Source organism: Egretta garzetta, unplaced genomic scaffold (assembly GCF_000687185.1).
Source record: "Egretta garzetta isolate BGI_Z169 unplaced genomic scaffold, ASM68718v1 scaffold377, whole genome shotgun sequence".
In the NCBI taxonomy this organism is placed as follows: Eukaryota; Metazoa; Chordata; class Aves; order Pelecaniformes; family Ardeidae; genus Egretta; species Egretta garzetta.
In genome coordinates this window covers 258,162-284,634 of record NW_009260339.1, presented here as the reverse complement: position 1 = coordinate 284,634, position 26,473 = coordinate 258,162, and the positions used below count along the sequence as shown (strand labels likewise).

Below are 26,473 nucleotides of genomic sequence, written 5' to 3'. Positions count from 1 at the left end.
TTTATCAGGTTCCATCTTTTGGCTGCAGCATTAATATTGTGTATGTGTATATATTTAGTTTAGTTGTGTATATGTTAAAATACATATATTATTTTAAGCATTGAGCAATTGGCATTTCTTTGAAACATGAAAAATTTCTGTCTAGACATGCCTTTCATTTTGTCTCTTTTCTTTTGGTAACCATCAGATGACTTGTTTAAAGTACACAAGGCAAAGCCTACGTTGAAATGGCGACAGTCATTTGAAAGCTATTTGAAGACAATGCCTCCTTATTATCTTGGGGTAAGATGACTTACTGTATTAAAATTTCTATTTTATTATGTAACTATAGTTATCTTTCCACTATGGGTGTATTCCCTATTTCAAGTAGAATATGTATTTATTTAACAGAGAATAGCTAAACTTCATGCATAATGCTACTTACTTTTTTCACTGGAGTCCTGTGGAAGGCTTGAGACCTGAATGTTATGAAAATTTCATCAGCTGTGACTTGTATATAAATGATATCTCTGCTAATAATTGATTCTGTATGAATGGAACAATGCTTTAAAACAGCAACAAAAAGTGCTGCCCTAAAAGCCTTTGTTTTTCTTCTTTTCTAACTTTGAGGACCTTAGGTTCTATTTGAAATGGATACAATTAGTTGAGTTATGTATACAACACTTGCAAAGTTAAATATGACTCTATGATTATTCCATGTTTCAGCCTTTGAAGAAAGCTGTGAGAATGATGGGAGCACCAAACCTTATAGCTGACAATGTGGAATACGGACTTAGTTACAGTGTCATTTCATATCTCAAAAAGTTGAGTCAGCAGGTAATGTTGAAGCAAAAGAGCAGTAAAAACTTATTCTAATATCAGGATAATATTAAAATACTGAAATTCAATGGCTTTGAAGGAAAAAAAAAGAGCAGAAAGATCTAGTTAATACCTTCCCATAAGTAACTAGCAAAAAAGTATTTTGGTTTTCTGAATTGAAGGAAAACTTGACATTTAAATACAGATTTTATAGACTGGATTATAAAGATAGATATGGAGGTAAAAATTGAGATTATTTTTTTATTTAAGGAGCATTTTTACTTGTACACAGAATAACATACTTTTGTCCAAAAGAAAACATGTTGTCTTACCTTAGATATTAAAGATGTTCTAGCATTTTTTTCAGAAAATAGAGATTTGTACTTTGTGCATCTGAATCAGAAAGTGTCCTTTCTTTGGCTTGTGAAATGAAATGGAAAGTGTTCAGTAAATGTAAAGTGACATAATTCAGAATCTCAAATAAGGATACAGATATAGGAGTGGCAAGTGACCTTTTGAAATTGTTGACTGTGTTCAGAATAGTGCCCGTATCTTTGACTAGTCTCCTGCACCAGCTAAAGCATTTCTGCCCTGCTACCTCCACTTTTATTTTGTTGAACTGTGCATGTTAAGCTTTCTTGTTCAAGATAATACAATAATGCAAGTAGGCTTGAAACTTCAAGAAACAGTAGTGCAAGTACTTGTAAGTTAGCTAATGAGTTCTTATGGACCAGCTTTCTCTTAAAACATGAATATAAATAATTATATGAGGAAGCAAACCTCTTTAAGTTTACAGTGTGTCATATTAAATCAGTCATATTGCTTAGTACTCTGTGAACTGATCTCTCAACCTAGACATCTTTGACTCCTAACACATAATGACGTGCACTGCAAATTGTACTTAACCTCTGAAAGGCTCTGCCAGTAAAGACTCAGTATTCTTAATAAATCCATATTCAAATGCTGAGTAGTCTACAAATTTATGTGAAACTGCAAAGCCAACATTGGCAGGTGTATTACTAAATTACTTTTGGCTCTTTGTTCAGCTGTATTCTGCCAAAAAAAGCTGGTGTTTATGAACATGTTTAATTTTGTTACAAATCTAACATAATATTGGGGGTTAGGTCTGTCTAGTCAAACAGAATTGGGTATTATCATGTATTTCATATTTATTAATGTTATGACTATTTGTATTGAGCTTTTAAAAAGTCGATACCATTGTGTGACTGATCGCAACTATAGTTGTGGGAGAATCGGTCTTTTGAGAGTTAGTTTTTAGCTGTTATTGTAGAAAACAGTCTATATGAGTACAGATAGATTTGCAGAGACTTACTAGTTAAATTATGGCATTTTATGAAAATAAAAGCATTGCATGCATATTGGTGCTTAGATAACAATAATGGGCAGCAGAGGAGAAATACGCAGAAGACCTAGGCACAAACTGTTCACTATACTTAAAACTGTAGTAAGCATTAAGTGGTTATGTATTAAGCACTCCTTAAGCACTCATCCTGGTTATGGTCGTCATAGTATATTAGCGCATTGTTGAATCTTCTAGGTAGGAATTTAAAATGAATAAGTCTGACTAATCCTTTTAAGAGCATATTGTCAATTTTATTTATTTATTTATTTCAAATTAAGGCCAAAATAGAGTCCGATAGAGTCATTGGCTCTGTAGGCAAAAAGGTAGCGCAAGAGACTGGAATTAAGGTCAGAAGCAGATCACACAACCTGTCTATGGCACATAGGAACGATTTTCAACATCTGCTACAGGGGATTACTGGGGAAATTCCTCATAGACCTCTAGACCTCAATATGAAGGAGTATGCTGGGTTCCAAATAGCTTTGCTGAATAAGGTAAGCACCACTGTGTGTAATGTTGTTATTTTCAATATACTTCCATTGAAATGCTAGATATTGTTTCATACATGGTATTAATTGGAACTTTATTTGCTGGAACCATAGGATTTAAAACCTCAGACTTTTAGAAATGCTTATGACATACCCAGAAGAAATCTTTTGGATCAGTTAACACGAATGAGATCTAATTTACTGAAGAGTACTCGCAAATTCCTCAAAGGACAAGATGAAGGTTAGATAACAGCTTATTTTTTGCCTAACTGTGGTATGATTGGTACTAAAAAAAAATGAAGACTGTAACAGTGTCGTTCTTTAAAACTTAGTGGGTGTCTGATACTGCCATTAAACTGCATGGTTTTTTAGATTTTTTTTTTCCTTAAAGAACTTGCTGGAAGTAAAAATAGTGAGGGTAAAGAAGATGGGGATTCACTGCTCTGTCCTTTAATCCATGTGAAGAGACTTGGGCTTTTACATAAGATTCTTTGTTCACTGTTTTTTCCCAAATTTCATGATATATCGAGAAGAAAATCACAGGGCAGTTCTGAATGTTACTATCTCTCTCCACAGAAGTGGATTGTGAGCAGTGGAAAAGTAAAGTTGCTCACTGGGTGCTGCCAGTGTGATCGTTTGCTCTTCAGGCCAACAGCATATAGTTCATTAGTCTGCTAATTTATTCCTTTACCTTTCTACCATGTCTTTTGGCACTGCTTTATGGCATCTTAACAAACAAGTGGAGGAAATGAGAAGGGCAATGCAAGTGAAAGTGTACGTTACATTAGTCCTGCCACTACTTGGGTCAGATTAACATCTGTGATCAAGTGATAATGTAATGTGAAACGCAGAGAAGTTGCTCTTTGGGGAGGGGGTTAAACCATATAAAAACTAATAGGTTTTTTCTGCTATTTCTGCTAGTGTATGTTTTGCTTGATCAAAGGCTTGGCAACTTTAACTAAATCCATAAGAAGTTTAGAATTGGGTCCTATGGGTTTTAAGAATTTCTTGATTCCAGTGGTCAAAAATCGCTGTTGCTTTGGGAAAATGCTAGTCTCAACAATTAAATTTTAGGTGGTGGCTAAAATTGGATAGAGTTATGTCAAAGCTGTATGCAGCATGGCATTACTACTTTGCATTAACGTAGCTTTTGTTCATAGAAATGTTTTAGTTGTTTGTTTCCGGTCTCAGTTTTTTTCATCCTTCTACCCTGTTGAAAAGTTATGGGACACATTGGAAAACTAACATCCATGCATGACAACTATTTCTTAGTTACCTCTCATAACGATAAATACAAATGACACATACTGATTCATTTAAGCAAGTTTTCTTCACTCAAAGCACGATGTTATGAATACCAGTTAGGCAGGAATAATGGTGAGTTTTTCACATCTATTTTGTTAATGCATTTGATAAGAGACTGAAAACTGGAGATGTGATGTGGATATAGAGTAAATTCTTATAAGGTGAGCAATATCATACGTTAATAAACCCTTCTGTTATGATAGATCAAGTTCACAGTGTACCTATAGCACAAATGGGAAACTACCAGGAGTATCTAAAACAAATACCTTCTCCACTCCGAGAGCTTGATCCTGATCAGCCACGAAGGCTCCATACATTTGGCAATCCATTCAAATTGGACAAAAAGGTGACTTTTCTGTAACACTTTTTTAAAAATGTGCTGTTTTGAGTGTGTGTGCTGCTGATTAGACCATTCAAAGAGCAATGTATCAGAGAAACACTTTGAAGTATTTAGGAAAGCACTGCTTACAAGAAGTCTCTCAGATGTTTTTCCATCAGTAATATCCTATGGAGGGCAGTCTTTATTGGAAACCAGTATTATGCTTCTGAATTGCATTATAAATGAAATGCCTTTGTCACTGTAGTACAGCTAATACCCAATCATATTTCCTTTACCAAACTTCCCCCGTAAAAAGCTTCCCATAACTTTTTAGAGCATGGACTCTCCCTTTTGTCCAAATCTGTCTTGACCAAATTACCAATATAATTTCGAGCTCTTCTAAATACATGAGTCATTGTGCAATTACTGAAAAGGCAGTTTGACAGCCCATTCAGTTGTCTTACTTGCCAGACTGTTGGATGAGGACCTTAAACACATTGGTTTAATCTAGGAAGGATTTGATACAGTTTTCCCATATTACTTTGGTCAGCAGTTGAGAACTCAGTGAATGGTGGCATGTAGTACATAGTTGCCTTATACATGGTAAACATCATCATAATGTCAAAGCATTCATTATATTTTATATTTTGTGGGTTTGGCTTAAAGCTTAAGAATTGTCCCCATTAAATTAATTCCAGGGAATGATGATAGATGAAGCAGATGAATTTGTATCAGGACCTCAAAATAAACATAAAAGACCTGGAGAACCAAATATGCAAGGGATTCCGAAAAGACGCCGTTGTATGTCCCCCCTGCTCAGAGGTCGACCGCAAACTCCTCCGGTTGTGAATAACCACATTGGAGGAAAAGGGCCACCAACACCAATCACACAAGCACAGCCTGACCTTGTTAAACCTATTCCTATTCACAAAAGTAAGTGAATTTTCATTGTCTTTAGATAGCTTGTTTTTTCATTTATGCAAAAAACTTGTTTAAGTAGAAATACCATTGGCTGATTTCCCAAATATGGCAATTTTATCCCTTATTTTTGGAAAATAAAGTATTTTAAGTGTGAATCTGGGGTTAATTACACAAAAGAGTTAATATAGTCCTCCAGACAGAAGTCTTTCATATGCGCATCCCAGTATAAACAATGTATTTCCTGTATTAAATGAGGAGACAATGTAAACAGCCAGAAGGATGTTCTTCCTTTGCCTGGGAATTCAGATGCTCCAAAAGTATCACAACGTGAAGTTAATTTGAATTTTGCTATAGTACTGTGAATTCACTTCCCTTAGTGTGGAGCTGAGGTGCTGCCTAAGTCTTGCTTGCTGTTCAGCACTGAAGTAAACTTTATTAGTTCAATTTAATGGGGAAAGACAAACATGTCATAAACCCACGTTTTACAGGTGCTTTTTCTTTTGCTGGTAGTCCATATAGTAATTTCCCTTTTCATATAAAGAATATACCTGTGATTTTTTTTAAAGCCATTAATTGCCAAAAGATACAGTAATGTGCTCAGTGTTACAACACACTTTTTCTTATGCCTAGCGTGTACAGTAGACTATACAAGCTGGAGCATAGCTATTCAAGAGTTTAATACTGAACTGACTCATTGACCTCTATCAAATGATAAAGAATGTGAAACTGGCAAGTGTAATCTTTGTTTTTTCAGCATCAGAAACAAATAATGAGGTTACAATGGATGATGTGGTTGAGAATCATGTTACAGACCCACTTTCATCAGATGTTTTCCCGAATACTGTGGCTTCAGAGTTTTCAATGTCCTCTTCTCCATTCAATTCATTGGATCGACCAGCAGCTCATACAGAGGATGTAGGCCATGAACATTTAGGGAATAACTTGAATGTTGATGGGTTTTTGGAGAATCACGAGGAATCAGGTAGTAAAGAACAAAGTACTGAAGAAAACTTGCCAATGTCTTCACCAAGCAAAGGGAAAAAAACAGTGCATTGCAGAAGTTCCAGAGAGATTAATATGGAGCTAAGAGCACAAATTATGAAAGAGATCCGAAAACCAGGAAGGAGTAAGTATACCAAATCTCTCTTTCAGATGATTGACGTGAGAGCTAGACAAAGAATTCATATTGGATCACTGTTTTAGAAAAATACTGAACCATGAGACTGAAGCAAAATAAATTTAAACCTGAAAAGATTTGTTTTAAAACTTCTACTAAAAACTTCCTGGATGAGTGATTAAAACGTTGCTAATACCTATCAATGTTCATGGAAGTCAGGTTTTTTATGTTATCAGTATTAGAATTAGCTTGTTAAGTATTAAGTATCCTAAACTGCAGTACCCTGTGTTTGTTAGTGTTCATTAAACAGTATGTCATGGCTACAAGCCTGGTTGATAGCAGATATATCCTAAAAGCTTACAAAAGCTGAATGAAATCTTGTTGCATTTTGCTCAGATTTCACTCAGATCTATTACAACAGCTATCTGGGCATTTCTTAAGTAACTGTGGTTTTGCTCTTCTCTTTAAGAGTATGAAAGAATCTTCTTTCTACTGAAACATGTACAAGGAAGCTTACAAACCCGACTCATATTTTTACAAAATGTTATTAAAGAAGCTTCAAGGTAGGTAACCAAATTGTATTAATCTTGTAAAATTGCACTGTGTATTGCCATACATAACTACTTGACAAACATGCAGTTCTTTGTTTGAAACTTGCCACGCAATGCTTTGCAGTGCAAGTAAATAATTCCCTAGGAAAAAACAAACACATAAACTTCCTGATGCATGTTGTTTGCACAAGCTTACCTTTTTGTCTCAGATTTAGTCTTAAAAATGTTAGCAGACATAACTGCTGAATCACCATAAATGTAGGTGGACAGTAGTATAGAAAGAGAAGGTAACTTTAGAAAATCATTCAAGCTCCCAAGTTCAAGTGTGAGTGTACTGCTAATTTGAAAAACTGATGGTACTGCATATTACTGTAAATTAGGCTTTCAGAAACAGTTGAAATCCACTGTTCTGCATCAACTCAAAATCTTGTCCTAAAAATAGTTCTGAGATCCAGGTATGCTCCATAAAGATACAGGTCTCTGCTCTTCAGATTTATTTCCTTCAGAGATATTGTAGTCATATGGAAATGGGAGGTAGTTTGTCACTGGAGTAGGGACACTTGCTGAGGATTTAAACCCCGTGGTGGTAATCCAGGTAGAAACTGTTCCTTACAGCATCCTTAGACTGACCATACTTACTTAGCCTTCTACATGTTTACTAAGAGGAAAGAAACCAGAAACATGTAATTATGATTGGAACCAATAGTGCTTGAATTGGAAATGAACTAGTAATTCCAGCATCTTACTTGGATCATAAACATAACTGTAACTTTGAGGCTTATTTCAGAAGCCTCAAAGAATAGTTGATCTTTTTTTTTTTTTTTTTTGCTCTAATCTGTTTTTGTAGTAGTCAGCTTTTTTTCCTGTGGCATTATTAAAAAAATGTTATGATTATATAAAAGTCAGAATAATTTTTGGATAAAACCATGCTGAGAGTTTAAGGCACATGGAACATTGGACATTCATACAGCTCCTCTGGCCTTCTACTGCCAGCACAATGGGGCATATAGACTTATATAGATCATGCTCTTCCTATAGCAACAGTGACTTTATTGTGCTTTTGCTTGATCTGTCTTTATTGTTATATCACCTGTCAAGAATTGTTCCATAGCCTGTAGATTGTACTTGCTTCCTCACTGTCTCAGCACGCCAAAAAAAATATTGTTGCTCCTAGACTCTGTGGCAGCTGTTAGCGGGGTTTGGAATATTTGTGCCTCTAAAACTAGGCTCTTCAGATCATCTGTAATTCTCTCTTCCATTGCACAGCCTCTCTATTCCAGTCACCTTGACTTGACTCTTTCTCTACAAAATTTGCCAGTGGTTGAGTGTTGTTGTTGGATGCATCAGAATTAAGTCCTGTCTCTCACCGTAGCCAATGGTTTTCTGCATCTACTGGTAGAAAAAGTTTTCTTGACAGTTGTTAAACTTTGATTTGTGTTGGTTTGAGTATAGGAATAACTTAATCTCTCTACTTCCTCTTTTCTCCTAGGTTAGATTTTTATAGTGTGGCCGTTTTATCCACCTGGATAACTGCCTACAATCCCTGTGCAGTTTGCTGCTGCTTTCCTTAACCAGGCAAGCTATCACATTTAACCAAGGTTCCCTGCTCCCTGCAGGAAACAACTGTAGGCTCTCTAGAGTTGTCAGGATAGTCTTGTTTTGTTAACTGATAGCTGTCCTTTGCAATGCCACGGAATGCAATTCAAATTTGGGATTTTCTACCCCTGCTCCAAGGAGCTCTGACTCTGAACACAGACTTAAGCAAGCTCTTGAGCATTTCAGCAAGAAAGGGTGTGTTTAAAAAAAGTCCTCATTCAATTCTGGAGGTTAATCCACTAGAGAGTTGTGAGGGGAGAGGAAGACTTCTAAAAGAAGCCACAGTTTTCAGCTTCCTTTGAAAATGGACTGCCCCACAGTTCCTCTTCTGGTAGCACAAAAGCTATCACTTTTGAGAGGCAGAAATGAAGACAGGGTAAACAATGGATATTTTTTTTATTTTTTTTTTTTCCAGTTGATCATAAAAACATTAAGGATGAGGAGATAGCACATCTCAATTCCAAATTTTTGGCTATTTCTACTCTGACAAAGACTTTTCTTAGGCTTAGTGATACACATTTGGCTCAGCCTGGACAGGTAGTATTAGTGTTTTCAAGGAGTCCTTACTGAACACAAGAGACATGACTTCCCAATAGATGGCTATAACTTTAGATGCACAAAAAGAAGAGTTATTTAGGAAAGGGCTAAAAGAAATTAGCCTATATAGTGGAGAGGTTTTCAGTGTTTCTGGAGTGGGTACAGCAATCCATTTATGGTCCTAGCACTAAGAATAAGTGTGATTTCTTTTTATTCCCTGCTAAATAGTCCAGAGCAAATGCTGACAAAACACAAATCAAAATTCTCCAAATCAACCAACTTCTCAGTATGAGAAATTCAATTGCCTTTTATTCGCCAAACTAAGAGCTTTAAGCTACTAATACACGTAGCAAAGCCCAAAGCGTGTCCCTAGACAAAATGCTGAGCAATACCCACATGTGATAGAGCTGGCAAGGACTAATACAACCAATTTCAAAATAGTAATGAAGCTTAATGCTTGGTAGGTAGAACTACTCAGAGAAGTTTTATTAATAAGGGTACTAATTTTCCTAGCAGAATTTAATTACAGTCAATGCTTAATTCTGTTAATTATGGTATTAGTTAATGAGGTAAATTGTTTCTGTTGCCTTGAAAAAAATTGCTTCCTGTAGCGTTCAGCATTTGGAAAAGAACTTTCAGGGAGATGTACTGAGGGGCTGGACATAGTGCACTGTAAACCTGAATTCCTGTGGCAACAGTAATGTGAGAATAGTTAGCAATGTGTTTTTTCCCCACCTTCCACCAGGTTTTAAATTTCTAGGAAATGTCTGCTGTTAACTTGTACAGCTGCTTCAGAGGAGCTTGAAGGTATTGTGGAAAGCAACATTGCCCAGTCACTCGCACACAATATGAGCATGTTAAATTTTCACTAGGATGTATTACAGTAAAGCACTTTGCTATTAGCTTAAATAATTTGGCTTTTACTAGAGGAAATGAGAAGGATTAATTATCTATTTTGCAAGTTAATATTTTTCAACAAGCAGGGAGCAGTTGTGAAAGCAATGAGGCAGAATGGAGGGGATGAAGTGTGGGGTTTCTGTGAGGTTACTGAGGAGAGCTGTGATGAGAAGGATGGGTATTTAATGAGATAGTAAGTGGTTGGGAATGGGAGCTTGTTTACCCATAGTCAAGCTGGGATTGTGGGGAAGTCTGTGGTCTGGGAATTAGGGCAGATGCCATGTTTCTGTGAGCCAAGAACATGGACTGGGAGGCCTGGCTGGGACTAGAGGCTTTTGCCAGGGTTTAGTAAGGTCACAGGACTGAACTCTGTGTATAGTTCAGAATAGTACTGAGTTGAGAAAGTGGGTGACCTTTTAATTGCTGCTTATCTTTGAGTGTCTGTTCAGCTGCCAAAGCATCAGTCAGAAGTGGCTGCTCAGATGCAGAAATGTCATGGGGGGAGGGCTAGCTGGAAACAGCAAGGAGCTGTGTGCACCGAGACAGGGCTGTAAGCAAAGGTGACAAAATGGTCTGCTGTTCAGATTTATGTAAGCTATACGGGATAGAACTGCAGAGACTCCAGGTATGGATTACATCTGTATTTTCTTTAATTTCTTTCTCAAACTTTTAATTTGTATTTTCTTGTCAGGAAATCTGCTCTGCACTGTGTAACGCTATTCCTTCACCAGTACCAACTTCACTTAACTTTTACGAATGCACCATGAAGGCATGCAAATAATCCCTAAAAGCTGTTGCCAGCTTTAGGATTATAGATTTTCTGGCATACACTTTATTTCTGTACTTCAGAAATTTACATTTGCAGCAAACAACTCTCTTTTTTCCTGGCTTTCTGAGGGCTGAGTGGTGTTCAGCAATGTGCTAGAACCGACTGCAGTAGGTGTAGTTCTGTATTCTCTCATTAAATGGAAAAGCAAGTTAGTAGTTTGCCAGAACTTCAGAAGACAGTGTATATACCTGAGGTATCTATAACCTCACCATGCACTGGACCTAAAATAATAACTGAAGTTTCCAGGGTTCAGTAAAAGTTTTGTGAACGTTTCATGTATTAATGTGTGCATCCATTATTATGCTTTCTCTTAAATTCAGGTTTAAAAAGCGAATGCTGATAGAACAGCTTGAGAGTTTTCTGGAAGAAATCCATCGCAGATCGAATCAGGTCAACCATATCAACAGCAGCTAAGAAACACTGCACAGAAGAGAAAGCCGCAGCAGGGCGCTGCTGTCCTTACTTGCATTCATTTTTGACATGCACTCTTATCTCAAGTTCCTATACCTGAAAGAATAAGAAGCTGCTCTATAAAATGATGAGTAAAGTATCCATCATCTTTTTTTTTTTCTTCACTTCTGTTATTTTTGTAATGTGAAAAATATCACAAAAACATTTTTATTTAACTAAATGGAGAACTTCTTGCTTGTCATGGACTTAAGTGTCACTTTCCCTCAGGTTCTATTTTTCTTAATCCAACCTTCAAAACTATCACCTCCTAAGGTTGAACTTTGCCAAAAAGTTGCTTTGTAATTTTCAAAAGAAAAAAGCACATACATTAAACAAGGTAATGTTTTGTATATACAGTTATTTTGGATATATTATTGTAAGTTGTATAAATGTATTTTGAAAAATATTTAAGAAAAGCACTTTTGTTATTCCATCAATAAAAACTCTATTTTAATCTTTGTGTAGGATTGAGTACAGTTTTTATTGGAATGGTTCATTTTGCCTTCCCTTTCCGGAGCTTCCATGTTGTAGTATCGGTGTTAAAGAACGAAGAGTGCTTTTGTATCGCCGGATATTCTGTTCTTAATCGGAGAACGAGTGAAAGGAAGCTAATGCTGATTCACAACTACGGTAGGGTGATACCCTGTGGCCTTGCGTACTTTGTGCTTCACTATTTGGTGACTAGCGCGACAAACTGATGTACTGTATGCACATCCACAGCAACGACAATACCCACGGTTTTATGGGGATACAATGAGGTAAAGCAGGGGTCAGTAGCCCTGAGGAATGCTGCACAGAGTTTTTCTGTGTCGGTAGGTTTTATATGTTTACAAATTGTGGGAACAGCCAGAAGGTGCTGCTGCTTGGACACAAAATATCACCGAGTGCTTTATTCGCCATGTCCTTCATGTGTGCTACGTGCTGCTATTTTCTGGAAAGCTTGGTTTGATTCAGCGGAGCAGCTCCCATCTGATGCTTTTCCTAGGTGTCAGCAGTTTGCAGTCTTCACCCAAAATCTTTATGGGCCTGTGTTTCTGATGCTTGTGCCATGAGTTGCTGAATCTTGTACTAAAACACTCACTGTATCCCAGCTTTTGTCAGGATGCTGAAAAAAGCATTTTTCTAGATGCTTTTAGCCTCATTCAGTGTTCTTCAGAAATGTCCATTCTATGCTGTGTTCATTTAAAAAAAAAAAAGTAAAATAAAAGGTACTAAAGGTAGTACGGCTACCTATTTTGGCAATATTTGTTTGGTCACTGATTGAGTGGGTATTTCTGCTTCCTACCTGTTCTGTCAGTTTTGAAACAGCCTCTCAACTTAATTTCCTTTTCACAGCATTTTGCTGCTTGCTTGTTACCTTACTATCTGAGCTGGATTATATCTAAGTCGAGGGCCAGACTGAACTTCAATTTTGTTCTTAAGTTTTTGACTTCAGGACAGGGTAATAAAGTTGTGCTTGAAAAATAACATACATAACAAAGTTTTCTTGTGGTGGGATGCTTTCTTTCAGGTGACCTACATACTCAGCAACAGTCAAGCTGCCTTGAGCCATGATGAAGTTAAGCGGAAGCTGTTGGCCCATATTCTTAAACGTTTAGGTGGCAAAATCTGTTCAGTTTTCCCTCAAATGGTTATATGCTTACTATCTTTGCTGTAGTTGTGGTGCTAATGATTCCTAGATAGCTGTAAGTTTCCAGCAGCGTGTACAAAGGAATAAGGTAGTGGAGAAATTGCTCACCCTTACTCTTGCAAATGTGATATTGTTTAAAACAGTGTTTTAATAAATACATAAAATGCAGCCTTTAATTTCATTGAAGGAAAGCTCATAGGACGAACGGAGGACAGTGTGTTTGTCTAGTGTTTATTATGAAGGATTTGTAACTCTTCCTATAAAGAGCACTGAACCTGTAAATGAAAAAAATGTTATTCCAGTTTGGGACCACATTTTCAAGGTGTAGTACAGTTTAAATACATAAATTAAGCACAGAACTAGCAGATCTGTGATCAGTTGTTGCTTGAATGGAAAAATCAACTGCAATTGCATGCTTGCCTGAGAATAATTCGAACATTTCTGTATTAAACCAAAAAGGCTTTGGATTGGTAACCCAAACCTGAAACTTGCCAAAACCTGAAACTTGCCAAAACCTGAAACTTGCCAAAACCTGAAACTTGCCAAAACCATTGGCTAAAGAATCACTTTTGAACTGAGCAAAACAGAGCCTAAATGAATTCCTTTTGTAAAACCTGAAACTTGCCAAAACCTGAAACTTGCCAAAACCTGAAACTTGCCAAAACCTGAAACTTGCCAAAACCTGAAACTTGCCAAAACCTGAAACTTGCCAAAACCTGAAACTTGCCAAAACCTGAAACTGCCCAAAACCTGAAACTTGCCAAAACCTGAAACTTGCCAAAACCTGAAACTTGCCAAAACCTGAAACTTGCCAAAACCTGAAACTTGCCAAAACCTGAAACTTGCCAAAACCTGAAACTTGCCAAAACCTGAAACTTGCCAAAACCATTGGCTAAAGAATCACTTTTGAACTGAGCAAAACAGAGCCTAAATGAATTCCTTTTGTTTGCTATTGTAGTTACAGAAGAGGTTATTACAACCCCTCGAATGAAATCACTGCCTCAGATTCGTTTAATTTGTGGTTCAGTTGTTTGTATTGCTGTTACCTTGCCTGTCCTTCAAAGGGAATGTGTTCAAACCTGAAATTCAGATTAAAAAACCCCAAGCTTTCAATTATTTCAGATAGAACTATACGATTTTAAGTCTTGGAAAGTATATTTCTGCTATTATAAGAAGACTGATGCAATGAAGACTTTTGGTCTACATAAAGATTCATAGTGACTTTATGGGGATAGCAAGTTTTAAGTACCTCCAATTAGATTAATAAAATGTACTAAAAGCAGACCTTGTTTACTTTTTCCCCTCCTCACACCTGAACAACTTCAGTCGCTAAGTCTGAACAAACAAAATGACTGAATGTTTTCACAGTTTTCACTTTTTGCATTAAAAAGCTTAAATTACAGAAACATCTGATTTTGAGTCGGTTGAAAGGTATATATTTTGCCATGCTTCATATAAAAATCCTGTTTTACAATCTGATTTCCTTCCTATTTATATAATTTATCATATACTGTAAACTGAGCAATTTCATTCAATGAAATCCGTTTGTTCTTAATCCTGAAGAGTCTGTGGCATGGGTTTCATCATCAGCTTTTGGTGCCTTTTTTTTTTTTTTTAAATTCTGCACTTACCGAGTAAAAATACTTTTATTGACTGAATGGTAATGATTGCCAAAGCACATTTAGAACAAAGCCCCTACCAAGGTTGTGCTTTTTTCTTTAAAAAGATGTGTTTGCATTTTTGTCAAAATGCTACGTGTTACGTGTGCGGGTACTCACTAAGAGAACTAAGAGTGTGTTGCTTGGAAGCAGATAAGGAAAATGATTCTCTTTGGTCTTCTTGCCAGGCCCCGGTGTTTTAGTGAACTCTCTAAATGGCGATATGTTCCCTTGAAATCTAAACGGATGTGACCCCAGTTAGGAGAGAAGCTTGGTGGTCTGAAGGATATTTAGGAAACTACTGAAGGTGCAAAGTTACTGCATTGCAAAGAATGGTAAGAGTTGTTGGAGATGGCCTGATGCTCTGGAGGAGCAAACACCTGCTAAATGGTACATAATGCAATTCTTTTTTATTACTGCTGACGAGCTACGTGGTGTTCTCCCTTTGGCAGAGATTCTGGAGTATCTTGCGTGATTGGTCATTTGAAATGAGATGTGTAGTCTAATATTGAAGCCAAAGGAGCACTGTGATGCTTCCCTCTTTCCGACGTGCTCTGCAGTTTTGTTGGTTTGTTTTGGGGGCTGGGGGAGTTCATTCGCAAGAAAAAGAGTTATCATTTGCAAAAGAAACCTCTGGTTTTTGGCAGTTCCTTGCAAAAGTGAAAGATACAAGTTTCGGCTTTTTCCAGAGCTCAGTTACCTGATTACAGACAGTGAATATCCATGGGTTTTGATAACCTGGACATCTTGTGAGGATACTAAAGTAGTGAAGAGTCCAGTTGTGTAAAACAGTCTTCTCGAAGGTGTTGATATTCAAGATACAAGGGAAGGTAAGCTTGCTTCTGCATACACTGAGCTGTAGCTGGGCAAAAGATTGTTGGTCTTGAGAATTTCTGAGCTATCGCCCTAGAAGCAGCTGAGGTGGGAATTGGTAATGGGAGTTTCAGGCCCTGGAGTCCTGGTGTACCTACAGGCAGAAGTCCATTTGCTCTGTGCCATCTGTGTAGGTGTGACTAAGTTTCATTTATAGGGAAAGCTTTCTATTTTAACTTCTTCAGATATAAATCCAGCAGACCCAGCCCATTTGTAATTTGAATCGCCTCGTGGAGGTTGGTCCCTAATCTTGGGGCATTTAAGAACTGCAAGATCTTTCTAGTGCCTATAATTATGGTAGAAATCTTTCTGAGCACACGCTACATATACAAAGAAAAGGATAATCTGGCTTCCCTGACTTCTATGACTATCACACGTTCTCTTAAAAGCAATTACCCTGTATTCTTTATGCTTTAGACCCCCTAAACCCTCTGTTTCCATGGTTGTTGGAATTTCCTGGCTTGAAGAATGGCACACTATTTACCAAGAACTTGTTATTGCTTTCAGTTCTACTTGTGAAGGATTCTGCTACTGAAACACAGCATCCATACCTGTATTAGCTTCTCTCAGGAAAAATGCGAAAGGTCGGTCTGCTTTGAAAATAGGTGTTCGAGATCTTTTCAGTAATACCATCGCTGTAACGCAATGAAGAAAGCATTAGTAAAGCATGTCCATTTTCTTTCCATCTTCTGTACAGTGCCTTCAAGCTCTGATGTTTAGTACCTGGAGCTTTGAGTTGCTCCCCTGCTTTAGGAATAAACCAAGAATTTTATCCAACAGTGAAATCAGTCTGGGTGAATGAACAAGCTAAGTGTTTTGAGACTGCGTGCTGGTGATTTGTTGTGTGTTTCGTTGCCAAAGTGAGTCTGTCTGGCTTTGGATTTCAAAGGTAATGTAATTTTGGTTGTTATCATAGCCCTAACTCCACTGAAGTCATACCATGCTACAGCGTAACCTGTTAGCCAATTCCTAGCCACGCTGTTCTGGTAAAAAAGGTAAGGCACAAATGTAGTCCCTTTTCTAACTGGGAGACAAGCAGCAGAGAAATACCTGCGTCATCCTGGGATTTCTCTGTCAAAGTTCTCAACAAAACCTAAGTATTTTCAGTCTCCATTTATGACTGTCCTTCCCCCTTCTGGTTGTGGGTTAAATATTAGATTAAATAAAAGAGTCCTTAAGAATTATGAAGGCTCAGCTATTACTAAAATACATCTTGTTTAAATAAATTCTTCCTTGTAGCTATATAGTGTTAAAAATTCATTGTCAAAAACCCCCACAATACTAAATGCCCCAGATTTGGATTATTTTTTAATGAGCAGTTAGAACAATGGAATTCAATTGAAAATTCAAGTAGGATTCAGTGAAACTAGTTTGAGTGGCACTATTTCAGTGCTCCTAAAAAAAGTGCCTACTTTAGCTTTCAAGCCACTGTGTGACTAGATCCAGAGCTTTTAAAGTAAACAATAAACATAATTACACCTTTTAAAATCAGCTTCTTAGCTTGGTCTGACTGGATTAAGGGAATTTTTGGCATTGGTTTCAATGGGATATAAAGGTCTGATGTCTGATTGCTGTTACCCTTGGTCTTTGGTATGTAGTTGAAGCCACCTAAAAGCTTTTATTTTGTATGGGAATTACCAGGAAAATTACTAAAAATGTTAATGGCCCAGTAGAGATGAAAATTGTCATAAAATTTAAAACTGTATAGCTCTGCAGAAAGGCTAACTTAGTTACGTCAAAATTTCACTATACACCCATGTATGTACAGCGTGTGTCTTATTCAGAGTGGTTCCTAGAAGAATATTACACCAAAGCAGGTGTGCTCAGGTTCCTGTTAGCTTCGTGACCGTGGGACACCTGCAGTGTGCTTCACAGAGCAGTGCGGCGCTCTCCGTACACGCCTCTTGAATTTCCTTCTGAAAGAAAGGAGGGCAAGCAGGAGAAATGGGAGAGACCCTTGCCCTGGCCTACAGTCAAGGACCACCAGTGTTTGCAATGTGTGCGTGGAGCACGTCTACAGTCAGCACAGCCCAGGGGAGCAGCAAGGCGAGATGTGGTTAATGATCACCCTTCTGCTGTGCTGATGTTTGAACGGCTTGAGGACACGTTCAGCTCCTGGGCAGAAGCAAGGGGCAGGAACGCCTATGTAATCCTTGCGGGGGTCTGGGAGTGCTGCTGCCTTTCACGCTGACTTGTAGCATCTCCAGAGCATTTGGGGCTTCCAAAAGAGAAACAAAAAAGCACGAGCTTGCTTTGATAAAGCTCATGTAATAGAAATAAAAAGAAAAACGGGGATTGCACAGCTCAGTAGTTTTAATTCCCCTGTTTTATGTAAGTGGTGATGGAGGATTTCTATGGAGATATCATTCAGCTTACAAAGGTCGTCTGTTGTCTCTGTAGTCCATAGCTGAGATTTTACTCTGAATCTCCCCACTCAGCCAGGCCCAGCTGCTCACTTGGAAATGATCTGTTAGCAGGAACTACTGCACATGAAGGTCACACCTCAAAGTACATAAGAAACAAGCCTGTCGTCTTCTTCATGAAGACAAAACTTTCCTATCATGACCTTCAATCCCACTAAAGAGATCATCTTCAAAAAACAAACCCCATCACGGTTCAGGAAGTGTGGACAAAACATTGGTAACCTTTTTTCAGTCTTTGCTTTTATGATCTGAGCAAACAGATTTGACCAACAGAAAAAGAAGTGGTTTATTTTCTTAAACTGGACTTTCCCTGGACTGGTAAAGCTGGTTTTCATGTGACTCTTTATATGTTAGTCTAGGATTGAACATGGAAAGGGAAGAGTTTTTAAGAGTTCTTATGAACAATTACAGAGGTAAAATTGAAGTGTGTTAAATATAAAAGTTTAAATTTAGGTTAGGCATACATTTAAATGCTACCATGCTTTTTTTTTTTTTTTAAATAAAAGACTGTTAGTTGTTTCTGTAGTGATACTCTTCAGCAGTGAAAACTAAAGTTTGTATATTTGATTTACCTGTAGCTCCTGATGCCTTTGTACCATCTTCTGTTACTTCAATCTCTGCTTTGTGAATAGCTTCTGAAATATAAAGACTACCTTCCTCTGCAAAAAAAACCCAAAACAAACCAACCAAAAAATCCAGAAATTAGTATTAATAGTTGTTTTCTGAATTCCATTGAGAACATTGTTTTCTTAATTCAGAACGCTTTTACCTTTTTTCTGCAGAATCTAAGGATGACATAACTGTTAAATATTTCACCTGGGCAACTAATTTAATGGCAGGATAGTGAATACAATACATGTCACTCATCAGCTTTTCGTCTGTTGCAAATTCCTTCCATTGGTTCCTTCCTCCCCACATCATGTTTGGAATGACACAGTACAGTATAAACCTGCCTTTCAATTGCTTTTTATGTCTTTGGCCGCAAGGTTAGAAGATCCTCAGTTCTAATTTTGACTCAGTTCCTGATTTTTCATGCATGGGCTTAATATGGATGAGCATAGACAGTCTGAACATCTAAGCTAGCTTGATATTAAGGACTTTTTAGCTTAGCAGGTAGGTGAGATAGTGTGACTGCCTGGCTTTCGGACCAGCATGACCTCATGTGCAGGCAGCTTGGAGAGCAAGCTAAAACGCTCATGTCTGTCTTGAACATGTCCTTTGTCAGAGTGCAGCTTGCTCGAGGGCCCAGGTGCCTCTGACTTCTACGTGAAACGTGGTCCTGCTTTCGGACAAGCAGTGAAGTTCTTAGGAAAGAATCAGTACCATGAATGCAAAGTTGGAATATTTTTCTGCTTGAAGGCATTTGTGCTATTGACTTCTCGTAATTCAGATCTGCTTTCTAATCTGGGGAAGGGGGATGACAAGATTCTGTCTGTGTTTGGATCAGTGTAAACCTGGAAAGAGCTGTGAGATGTCCTCACGTTTCTGCTGATGGACCCAGCTGCAATCTGGCCCGTTTCCACTGATGTCCAGTGGCGGGAGTCAGGCTCAGACTACAGAAGAGCATTGCTTTGACACAATATAGGAACATCTTTAAAGTGAGATAACACACGAGGAAGGTGACATTAGGTTACTTTAGGGAAGACAGCCTGTTTCAGGTCTCTGCATGGCTGATGGAGGGAGGCAGGTTCCTTGCCAGTATGAGTAGGAATGTGCACGTCTGATTGCCTCTTTGACTATAGAGGGACTTTTCAGGGAGCCTTAAGTCACCCTTGTGAATACCTTCTCCCTCATTTCTACCCGTGTTTACCTGTTCTTTCACCTTTATGACTGTTTTCCCACTATATGGACCACAGTGGACTGAATGCTGAATGAGAACTACTAGTTTGAGAGGTCTTCCAGGTTGTGGTGGAAAGCAAGGTTACATGATGGGAGTAGAAACTAATTAACACAGCAGGGACAGTGAATGAATACTGCATTGAGGAACTCTTGGAAGGGAAACTGGAGAAAAACCTCTCTTCAGGAAGAAGTGATGGGAGTGTGACATAAAATGGAGCTTGGAAAAAAAATTAATTTCAGAAGGATGCCAGGGAGAGTGTTACAAGTCCGCTTCTCCCCAGCTGACTGCAGAGGGGAAAAAAGCAGGGAAGGTTGTGAGTTTTTTTTCTTTCTTGTCTGAATATGAGGATTGAGTCTGACATACAGGTGAAAACAGGGAAATACTAAAAGAGCATTTTATCTGTTTCTATCTGAATTTTGACCAGTCAAAAATCTGGGGTGGAAACAAGCAAGAAAAAACTGGAACAAGGCAGAATTTTTTTTAATTAGATAAATCTAATGTATTTTTGGGGAAAAAAAAAATAGAAGCTTTCGGGCATAAAGAAGCTATTCCAGGTCTGAAATAAGGTAACACATTTGTTTGCTAAATGTGATCGAGAATAAATATTCTGAAGATTACGGCTTCTGCTTCATATGGAGGAAGAACTGCAAACGTACCTGTTCTTTTTCCAACTGTATCTATTGATTAAATAAAAGACAAAGCTTCCTTATAAACTCTGCCTCACATAACTCTTAGACCATCATAGCTATAACCCTACTATTACAATGCGTAACTGAGTAGTGCAAAAGTAGAATTGTGAAGGGCCTCAACATATCCTTTAATCCATAACCCTACCACCAGCAGGATCAAATACTTCTATAAGCCTTGCCCTGTATGATGGGAAGCAGAAAGCCACTAAGTTGCATAGGAAAGAAGCTGCTAAATGAGATTGTTTATGGTGGAGTTAATTTCCTCAAAGTATTTCTCTTATTTAAATAGCTGTTAACTTTATAAAATGTATTCTTGTGTACTTTATCACTATATTAACATTTGTTTGCAATAAACAAAGCGGCAGGCTTTAACACATAAGTGAGCAGTAAGAAATTATTTTTAATGTGCATCTCTTTGCAGTCCGAGGTATGTAGTGCAATTAAAAAATGCTGTGCTCAATTTCAAAAGGGGTATAAAACACCCATAAGTAATGTGCCTTTTGAGGTTCGTCCCAGAAAAGCAACTTTTCTGTAAAAGCAGGTTTGTCTAAATTGGAGGAATTTCTTGTTGTCATGCCTCCATTTATTTACAAGAATTGCATGAGCCCTCTGCGTGTCTAGGAGCAGCCACCACTCTGAGTCTTTGCTATGAGCAGAAATGCCTAAGCTGAAATAATTTGTGTTGCTGAAAGTAGTAAAAAAATATGAAAGAAATAGATAATTTGGGTTATTTTAGTACTTCATATTAAATAGGAATAAATATTTTCCAGGTAGCGGGATAATTTCAGACTTCTAAAACCAAGACAGTTTACAATCATAACATTAGTATGGTGGATTAGCAAGACAACATAGCACAGGCATATGCCAATACCGTTTGCAGTGTCAGGACTTGGAATACCAAATTGTTGGACCAGCATCCTTTACTGTTAAGTGACTAATGCAACTTTTACTAAAGTATCCTAAATTTCTGAATAAATAACCATTTTCCAGGCCTAGGCTGTCTTCACAGACTTAATCTCAAAGAAAGAAAGAAGGGGGGGAGAAAAAAAAAAAAAAGCAAGACCAAAACCAACCCTGTCCCTTTCCCATTCCTCTTTCCTACAAAACAACAGCTCAAAATACAATTGCCAATAATAAAGTAGAACAGTTGAGTGTGAATTGTATTTTAGAGTTTCACAGAGGGAGAAGTATAATCAATTCAGAAGGCCTGGGTCTACTGAATCATTCAAATGTAAGAGTCTACAACTATTGGGTAGGTGATAATTTTTTATTCAGTCAAGCCTCTTACCTGAAATACCTTTAAAATTAGCAGTGATGGGATCAAATGCGTCTCTAATTCCCAAGGCAGAAAAAACTGTCTTTAGGTCAAACAGGCTTTGAATACTGAACCTGAAATTAATATGATAGATTTTGTTTAAATGTGGGATTCGTAATTTCATAGAGCTAAAAGATGGAACAGATGCAATTTATTTCAAGCCTTTGCATTTCATCCATCTATTTCTGTCTGAGCCCAATGCCTTCCATTTGATTAAGTGTGCTTTGCAGAAAAGCAACTCATCTTCACCTGAAGATATTAACAGAAGGACTTGTCTCCACCTATTGCAATCAGACCATCTCTCAGTCTTCTTGACAAACGAACTCTGCATTTCCCTGTGTCCTCTTTTTAACAATCTCTTTGGCTGTAGCAAAGGGCCCTTTGCAAAAGATTAGCTTGGAGAAAAAGAATATTAATGTAAAATTGTTTTCCAGCACTTTGTTAAGGTGGGGAAGGTATCATAAGAGATGCATAATGAAGCCCTTTCATGCCTATCCATACAATATGTACAGCCACAAAGGGCCCTCCTGCACCTGATTCCTCCTGCTATGCAATTTTATTTGAATAGACGATAGAAAATACCTCCAGGATGTGTGCATTTGCTAGCAATGGCAAATGACTAATGTGGAAAATGGATGGCTGAAACTTGCTTTGTGCACAGAAAGATGGGCATGACTGGTGGGGGGTCCCAAGTTCTTTGTAGAGTACCTTTGTAGTATGCTGGCAAGTTGTAAAAATAAGCTATTGCATTTTTTAAAGGGTTATAGATTTACTCTTCCTTAAGCAAAGAGAAAAGTGGAGTATGGGAAAGGGCCAGGAACATTTCTCTCTTTTTAGATCTTTAAATGATTTTTATACCCTAAACAAATTTCAAGGAGAAGCTGTAGGATCAACTGAAATACTTCGTTTTTAAAACAGTACAGAGCATACCAGAAAGTTTTGGTATTCCCAGCTCACCTCTTCATGGCTTAAGAAAGGGTTAGAGCTCTTCTGTTCATGTGATAAATAATAGTACTGGAAGTATCTCATTTGATTTTTGTCTCGCATATTGCTCGTGTCAGCACTATCACACAGAATTCTAACAACCGAAGTAGTGAAGCCATCTTGCAGTATTATATTGCTTACCTAGGTAGAAAAATGTCCATCTTCATTCTCTTTAAGCTGTTGGCCCAGAGGGCTATGGTCTTGGCAGAAAGGTGAGACTCAATCTGGGACAAAGATGTTCTTTTGTGGCTGGGAAGCACGAAGAACATGCTGAGTTTCTCCCCCAGGTAGGGTAACTCGACCACGCTGAAAGCCTCCAGAGCTGCAGTCTGGAATTGGCCTGTAGGGGGGCAAACACAGATCTTATTTCATCACTCATGTGGGGAAAAAAACCCCAAATCCACAATCCAAGCCTGCATCATCAGACGGTTCAGAAGAGCAGGGATGGGATGTAAGGGGTTGTCTCTACCTCCTGGGCTCTTGCTGCCAACTTGGGTTGCTCTTAACTCACAACAGTGGCTCACCTGAACAGAACTGATTGTGCGAGATAGATAGATAGGTAGATAGACAGATAGATAGATATAACTTGGCAGAAAAATGCCAATTACAGTTACAGTAGGTGAAGCACTGTCTCAACAGAGCATGGATGTTTTATCACTTTCTCATATAGTAGCTGTCCTCCTTGCGCAGAGTTTAAAAAACATTACCGAGGCAATGACAGTACCTTTATGGTGACCATTCCTGCAATGATTGTTCTTTGAATAAACTTACAATTTTCTAGTATATTTCACTAAAAAATCACTACTGATAGAAGTTACAAAACAAAATGAAGTGTCCTGTTTAATTAACTGAAACCTACTTTGCCTCATGTTTCTGTCTTTGCTACCTTTAAAAATCGGTTTTAACTTTATTTCAAGAAATAAGTAGTTGCATTAAACAATAAAGCAGTTAGGCTTATGCTTATTTAAGCACCAAATTTCTTATTTTTGAAAATCTAGGCCTAAAACATAACAAAATCAGATGAAGGGTATAAAAACTAGTCTCAAAAGTAAAAGCTGGTGGGCTTCTGGACTTGTAATTGGTTATGCAACAATTTGTAACAGCTGTTTAAAAGTACCATTTTAATTCCATATTTCAATGAACAATTAGTCCAGGTGTTTCTAACGGACTGGGTTATGCAGTAGAACAGATTCAATTATCACGATTTTACTTTGTTATTTTTTCATCTGTGAATCCAAATAAACAACATTTCAGGAACACTCAGCAATAGTCAGCAGGCCAGGAGTTAAATACAAGTTGCAGGCAAATGACTTAGCCTTGCCATTGCTGCAGGCCATCCAAAATACTCCCTCCTCACCCAGCCGTAGTAGTTGTATCTTCAAGGGTGGATACTCACACTTACTGAGTCAGGGGTTGTAAATAACAGAATACAGGTAGCTCATGTTCATAATACCTAAATATTTGCCAATAAATAAGTAGCAATAGGATGTCTCAAGTATGTAGTGTACACCAATTGTTAGTTTGCAGATCTGGGTTAGATAGGATTCATTAAGTGTTGATTATTCTGCTAGATTTAAGTTTTAGGATCTTGGATTAGCCATCCTGCAACCCAATGCGGAAAGGGAGTTGCGCTGGTAAAACCACCTCCCGGCACGCAGATCACTTTGCTGAGAAAAGACCTTCTGGTTTGTAGCGTTGCAAGCAGGAAAGATTTACGTTTGTGGTGCACTGGTCATGAGTGGTTTAATTTGTGGGCATGCTGGTATTTTGAAGTCAGCACATTCTGCACAAAGGTTACGCGGTCCCTATTCGTTAATTAGAAAGAAAATCAAAGATGCGAGATTCTTGAGTCAGAACACTTAGAGTTCCTTACTTGAACTGATTTTGAGCATCCCATAAGGATTATATATATGCTAAATCTGTATTCAAATACAGTTAACAAATTGCTTGGAAAAATGAATATGTAAAATAGCTGCAGTGTTTAAAAGCCATGTGTAAACAGCAATGTTGATATTTTCTTAGAGCAGTGCTAATTATCCCCAGGCCTATTTGTTCTGTGTGGCCATGTTAAAAGGATAAACAATGTTGTAAATGCTGTGATCGGTAACAGGCCACAGCTAATCTTTCTCGCTCTGTGTTTTGGACCCTGATGGGAGACAGCTGCTATCATTTAATAGTGAAGGGAAGTTCTCTCATGCCTCTGTTTTGTTGTACTGAACCAGTCTTTTGTATTAATTTCAAACTGATTTGCTAGAAATGTTGCTAGCATTTCTAGTGATAGAGACTGGATTGGCTCTATCAAATCTGACAATCAGCAGATTTTAAACAATCCTTTTCATTTTGACTTTCCTCAAAAGTCTCTCCAGCTGCAGGGAGCTCACGCATTTCAGGCTGGATGAAATGGTAATCTCAGTGTGCCAGCTAAATTTCCTTTTCTGTGCAAATATTTAATGCTCCAGCTACCTACTTAGGGATGATAGGATGGAGTTCTTGGGCTTAGGCCAATGGTCAGACAAGCACAACTAATGATTTCACAAGAAGTTCATAAGGGCTCAGGAGCAAATATATGGTCAGTCTACAGCTCAGCTGCTGAATTTCTGGTCACCGGTCTTTACCGGAGATCTCCACTTCTATAAGCATGGGCAGGCCCCTGCCTTCCTTCCGTAATTTTAGACCTCTCATTTCTTTCTCTCACTCTACTAAAAGAGAAAATTCAGAGAAAAGCTCCTTTCCTGAGCTAACAGGTGTGTCTTACTTGTAAGAAACCTGTTTACCTGAATAGCTCGCAAAGCAATGAAGGATGAGGCTACTCCAGATACCACGAGTAGCAAAGCCCCTGCAGAGAGCTGGTGATACAAAATCACCTAGGGCTGAAATATGAGTTGACATAGTAGTTTATGTTGCCGGACAACAAGGATGATGAGGTGTAGGGTTTTGGAAAGGGAAACTCTGGACTCCTCAGTAAAGTCAATTAACTTATAAGGATTTAAATGTAAAGAGGATGGGAGAGCTCCAAGTCAGAGGTGTGAATGCACTCGGGAGCGGGCAGTCCCAGCAGGATGAAGAAGCGTGGTGGACACACCATGGATGTCCTGGAAGAAGCAGCACCACAAAGACTCAACAGTAAGAACAAACTTGCAGAGAGCAGAAAAAGTGGCTCCTTAGCCAGATGGATTATAGTTCAGAGATAAAAAGGCATAGAAATAGCAAGCTGCCAACTGCCTGCTTGATGTGACTGTTGCACAAAGAAGGAAAATGTTTTAGCCATATAATCAAGAGAAAAAGGAAGAAAGAATGGTGCTGCTGAACACTGTGAATTGATTTGTTTTTTAGATTCCTCCCAATTATTTGCTGGATATGATGGGAAAGAAATATTCTGATCATATTGCAAAGGATAATGGTGAGGTTCCTAATGGAAATGAGGAATCATAGAATTGTTTAGGCTGGAAAGGACCTTTAAGATCAAGTCCAACAGTTAACCTAACCCTGCCATCCCACCACTAAAGCATGGCCCTAAGCACTTTGTCTACCCGTCTTTTAAATATCTCTAGGGATGGGGACTCAACCACTTCCCTGGGCAGCCCGTTCCAATGCTTGACAACCCTTTCAGGGGAAAGAACAGAAGGTATTACAACACCAGAGACAAAGTTTACACTACTTGAGAAAGACAAATATTAATCTGGGGCCTGGATGATCACCACCCCAGAATATGAAAAGGGCTTGGATGTGGAATTGCAAATGGATCAGCAAAGATTTTTAATAGACTGTAGATTCAGTTGTTTCCCATGACTGGAAAACAGGAGTATATTTATAAAGAAAAAGAAATAATCTGGGAAATTTTAGGTCTTTGAGAAGTTTTAGAACATACTCTGTAGAAAAGAATAATCAAG

The 26,473-nt window shown here is 38.1% G+C and overlaps 2 protein-coding genes across 2 annotated transcripts in view; one reads left to right on the top strand and one right to left on the bottom strand.

Annotated features, from left to right (window-relative positions):
* INTS6 (integrator complex subunit 6) overlaps nt 1–11,288 on the top strand; it is a 44,409-nt gene extending 33,121 nt beyond the window's left edge. The window contains exons 8-16 of the mRNA XM_009642613.2: nt 188–282; nt 706–816; nt 2,440–2,655; nt 2,764–2,890; nt 4,158–4,300; nt 4,972–5,206; nt 5,949–6,320; nt 6,781–6,874; nt 11,042–11,288. Of these exons, the coding sequence (XP_009640908.1) occupies nt 188–282; nt 706–816; nt 2,440–2,655; nt 2,764–2,890; nt 4,158–4,300; nt 4,972–5,206; nt 5,949–6,320; nt 6,781–6,874; nt 11,042–11,135 (1,487 nt within the window). The 3' untranslated portion in view covers nt 11,136–11,288. The remainder of the gene's footprint in view (nt 1–187; nt 283–705; nt 817–2,439; nt 2,656–2,763; nt 2,891–4,157; nt 4,301–4,971; nt 5,207–5,948; nt 6,321–6,780; nt 6,875–11,041) is intronic.
* A 4,553-nt stretch (nt 11,289–15,841) lies between these two features.
* Nucleotides 15,842–26,473, bottom strand: part of SERPINE3 (serpin family E member 3) — a 20,310-nt gene continuing 9,678 nt past the window's right edge. Inside the window, 5 exon segments of the mRNA XM_009642629.2 lie at nt 15,842–15,869; nt 15,871–15,967; nt 18,328–18,414; nt 21,573–21,673; nt 22,725–22,923. Of these exon segments, the coding sequence (XP_009640924.2) occupies nt 15,842–15,869; nt 15,871–15,967; nt 18,328–18,414; nt 21,573–21,673; nt 22,725–22,923 (512 nt within the window).